This window comes from Octodon degus, unplaced genomic scaffold (genome assembly GCF_000260255.1).
Source record: "Octodon degus isolate 3935 unplaced genomic scaffold, OctDeg1.0 scaffold00176, whole genome shotgun sequence".
In the NCBI taxonomy this organism is placed as follows: domain Eukaryota; kingdom Metazoa; phylum Chordata; class Mammalia; order Rodentia; family Octodontidae; genus Octodon; species Octodon degus.
In genome coordinates this window covers 3,798,342-3,802,256 of record NW_004524752.1, presented here as the reverse complement: position 1 = coordinate 3,802,256, position 3,915 = coordinate 3,798,342, and the positions used below count along the sequence as shown (strand labels likewise).

At 40.5% G+C, this 3,915-nt stretch overlaps 1 protein-coding gene across 2 annotated transcripts in view; it reads right to left on the bottom strand.

The window, feature by feature from the left end:
* The window catches only part of Abl2 (ABL proto-oncogene 2, non-receptor tyrosine kinase), a 114,918-nt gene that overhangs the window by 46,356 nt on the left and 64,647 nt on the right, over window positions 1–3,915 (bottom strand). For both annotated transcript variants that reach the window (XM_004643445.2, XM_004643442.2), the window contains exons 2-3: window positions 1,803–1,865; window positions 685–855 (exon numbers count right to left, since the gene is read on the bottom strand). In XM_004643445.2, the coding sequence (XP_004643502.1) occupies window positions 685–855; window positions 1,803–1,865 (234 nt within the window). The remainder of the gene's footprint in view (window positions 1–684; window positions 856–1,802; window positions 1,866–3,915) is intronic.

The following is a 3,915-nucleotide window of genomic DNA, read 5'->3' as shown; positions in this document are numbered from 1 at the left end:
GCCAGCTGGAGAGGTGTGAGGTTCGAACTCCAGCAACCTGAGGCTGATAGCTTTGTGGAAGCAGCCACTTAAAGGCCTGAGCTAGGGCCAGGCCCCCTAGAGTGTAAGCTCTTAATCTCACTGTGAACTTAGTAATGAACAGCTCTCACACAAACACTTATGAGTGGCAATGGGGTTTGGCCATCTTAGACACAGTTCATCAGAACAGATGTACAGTAAGTCTCACCTTAGTGGGAGATGAATGCTAGCATATTACATATAGTACAGAATTCTGAGAACAGGAATTTTTTTCTAAGGTGCTTTAACTCATTTTATCTGTAATAAACCCTAAAAAGTAAGAGTTATACTCTATAGGGCAGTATATTTCAGTCAGTGGGGATGGCAAAATAGCTCAGTGGACTAAGCACCTGCTTAGGCAAGTGCAGGGAACAGGGTTTGGTCCTCGGCACCACATGCAGCACTGGGCCTGAGATTGGGTGTGGTGGTGCATGCCTGTAATCCCAGCACAGTGGAGGCTGAAAACAGGAGGCTCGACGACAAGTCTGAGCTGCACAGTGAGACCCTGTTTTAAATACATTAAAAATAAGTAAATTTCAGTCAGTGGCAGGGACCAAAATAGGTCTTTTTCATTTCTTAACCGCTGTGAAAACTAGAAAGTAAGAGGATGCTACACAGAAGCCTCACCTTTAGTGATACTGAGTGTATTATCACCACTTGCTACAAAGTCATAAAGTGCAACAAAGAGATTAGGGTCACTCTCAGTGGCTCCAAGTAAGTTCTCCTTGGAGCTCCACCGGATGGCTTCATTCAGTGCCTGGGATTCAACATCACAACCGTAGGGGCGGTGCAAAGCTTCTGAAAGACACAAAAGGGGAAAGGAATTGGTAAACACAGTATTTCAGCGGCTGGTCTGACAACTCCAAAGTGGGATAGAACTGTACAGTATAGGCAGCATGAAGGAGGAGCATCTCCTAAGCATGAGGCTGTCATTTGCTTGTTGAAAATGTAACAAAATAGTGAAAAGACCACGAAATAAGAGTTCAGCTCTGATTTATATGTATTTACTAAAATCAGACATAAATTAATAGCACAAGCACAGGTTTTTCCAAATGAATTTAAGAACTGCTAGCGCTGTAAAACACTGAGGCTATGTTGTTGTAGAACAAGAAATGGTTATGTCTTGCAAGGATTTTATGAATTCAGACCCTTTGTTATAAATATAAAATAAACGTAAATATAAAAATTATAGAAATACTGCCTCTGGCAAAACAATCCTAAAATTATCTGGCAAGTATAAAAACATGACTTGGTTTAATACAGAATATCCTTGACATCCAAAGTATGTTTTAATATTACAATGACTTATTACTCTTCATTGTTTTAGTAAACTTTTTCTTTTCTAATGCCAATTTTTTTCCTGGGCAGATTTTTGAAAAATGTTGATAATTCAATCAAAGTTCTAGAAAATACAACCATAAATGGAGATTCATCAAGTTTCTCTACGTGCAGTAGCTGAAGACCTGTAAGACCTACTTCTTCAAGGTTTCACATTTTTTATATTTATGTTTCCTATACAGGTAAATCTCAGTATCATCTTGAAGACCACCTGCTTTCCAAAGTGAACTATCCAACTGTAACATAACATTTTATATTATGTTTCTCTCTTTCCATTTAGTGTTCATTTAAAAATGCTGTCATCATATAAGGAAAACCCATGAATCTGTGGTTTTATTATTTCAAGTCTATCCCCTCTTCTCTATCTCTACTTCCATGCTTTAGTTCCAATCCCCGACGTCTCTCACCTGGACTACTGCCTCCAGTCTTGTCTCCCTCAAATCCATCCTCCACACAGCTGGCAAAGTGATCTATGTAAGACAAAAATTTGACCACATCACTTTTCTTAAATCTCAACAGTTCGTCATAAAACTGAAGTGTCCTTATCATGGCCCTCAAACTTTTCAGGATCAGTAAATGAAGACCTACTTCTGCAGCTTCCCCTCACCCTTCTCCACACCTCTTTAACACATACAGTGCTGCTGCGCCCCTTTTGGTCACTGTTCATGCAGCCTAGTACACCTGGAACGGGTTCTCGGCCTCTTGTTTGGAGACTGGCTGACTTCTCATTTCACAACACTCTGCTCTGCTAGGAACCAAAAAGTTCCCCCTAGGAAAGTTAATGCCCACCCATCCACTCAAAAGCATGACACCCTTTCTATGCGGGTTTTCCAAACTTCATCATATACTTTCACTCAACCTGCCAAAGCAAATTATCCAACTGTCTGTATCATATATTTTTTATGTCTCTTTTTTATTTAATTTTAATTTAAAATTGGCTTTATCATATTTTAAAAGGAAAAAACTTTAAATTTATGGTTTTACTTTAAGTTCTCTCTATATATTATTTTTCTATACTTCATAATGTACTCCTTAAGGATAAGAACTGAGTCTTTTTCAGGGGGTGTCAAAGATTAAATGTGGGGTCCTGAATAGACCCAGAGCGCAGGCCCGGCATGTGAGTGAGACTGCCGGGGCCGCCAGATCCCGAATAGACCCAGAGCGCAGGCCCAGCGTAGAACCCTGCAGTAGAACTCCCCGCAAAGAGGCTAGAGGCAAGACCCACCAGCTGATTCAGGAGCAGAACATCTTGCCAGAGTAACACAAAGGGTTCAACTCCAACAGCTGCAGCAGGAAGAAGTAGAGCATAGCAGTCAGACCACAAGCAACACCCGCCTGGAGGAATCTGAACTTTGTAGATCCAGATTTGGTCCTAAGGTAATAACTCTATCTAAGCTCTACATCAAACGTCAAAAGACAGTGGTATACAAAATGACAAAGAGAAGGAACAAAATGCAGTCTCAGGTCCCAAGTCCACCCAGTACAAATGCAAGACACTAGCACTGAGGAAACTGGAAATCACACACCTGAAATCCCTGAAACAATAGCATTGGAAGTAAAGAAACAACTGCAGAAAGGTATAGAAGAAATCAGATCAGAAATAATTTCTGAACTAAAAAATTTAGTGATAACTATAATCAAAGAAGTACTAAGTGCTTTAAAAGAATACACTGTTAAAAAAATAGAGCAGAATATAAAAATGATGGAACCCTTGAATAGGCAATTTAGAAGAGAAATAGAATGTATAAAACAGGTTCAAAGTGATATACAGGAAATTAAAACCTCAATCACAAGCTGGCAAAACTGTTTGAGTGAAAGTGAAAATAGACTTTCTGACCTTAAAGACACCATTGCAGCTAGTGAAAAAGTAAGAAAAGATCTCTTTAAAACAACTAGGATGGTCCTTTTTCTCTCAGAGTGCTTCCTCCTCACCCCGGCCACGTGAGGCTGCGGCGCACGGACTCGACTCAGGTGAAGCTGCAGAGCTGCCTCTGAGCCCTGACCCCTTGGCTCCCTGGGTCGGAGGAGATCTTGTAATGGAGTGGTTCCTTGTCTCACACTAACAAGATGCCTCATTTCCTCAGGATCGAGGGATTGAAGAATGTCTCGGGTTCCATTGGGGAAGGTCCTCCTTAGGAATGTCATCCGGCACACAGATGCTCACAATAAGATCCAAGAAGAATCAGATATGTGGAAAATAAGAGAAATAGAGAAACAGATGGAGGATACTTATCAAGAAACCAAAAGGAAAATGTTGCCCAGCAGTTCAAGTCAGATGCGTAGTGATGGATTTGATGAAGAATGTCAGAGAGAATATTGGAGGCCAAAGACTGAAATTTCTGGAACACTGGAAGATGATTTTCTTAAACCCAAATCCTGGAACAAGAAGTTGTATGATTATGAAGCTAATATGCCAGACAGATGGGGTCACAGTGGTTATAAGGAGTTATACCCTGAAGAATTCGAAACAGACAGTGATCAGCAGGATATTACCAATGGGAAGAAAACATCTCAGATAAA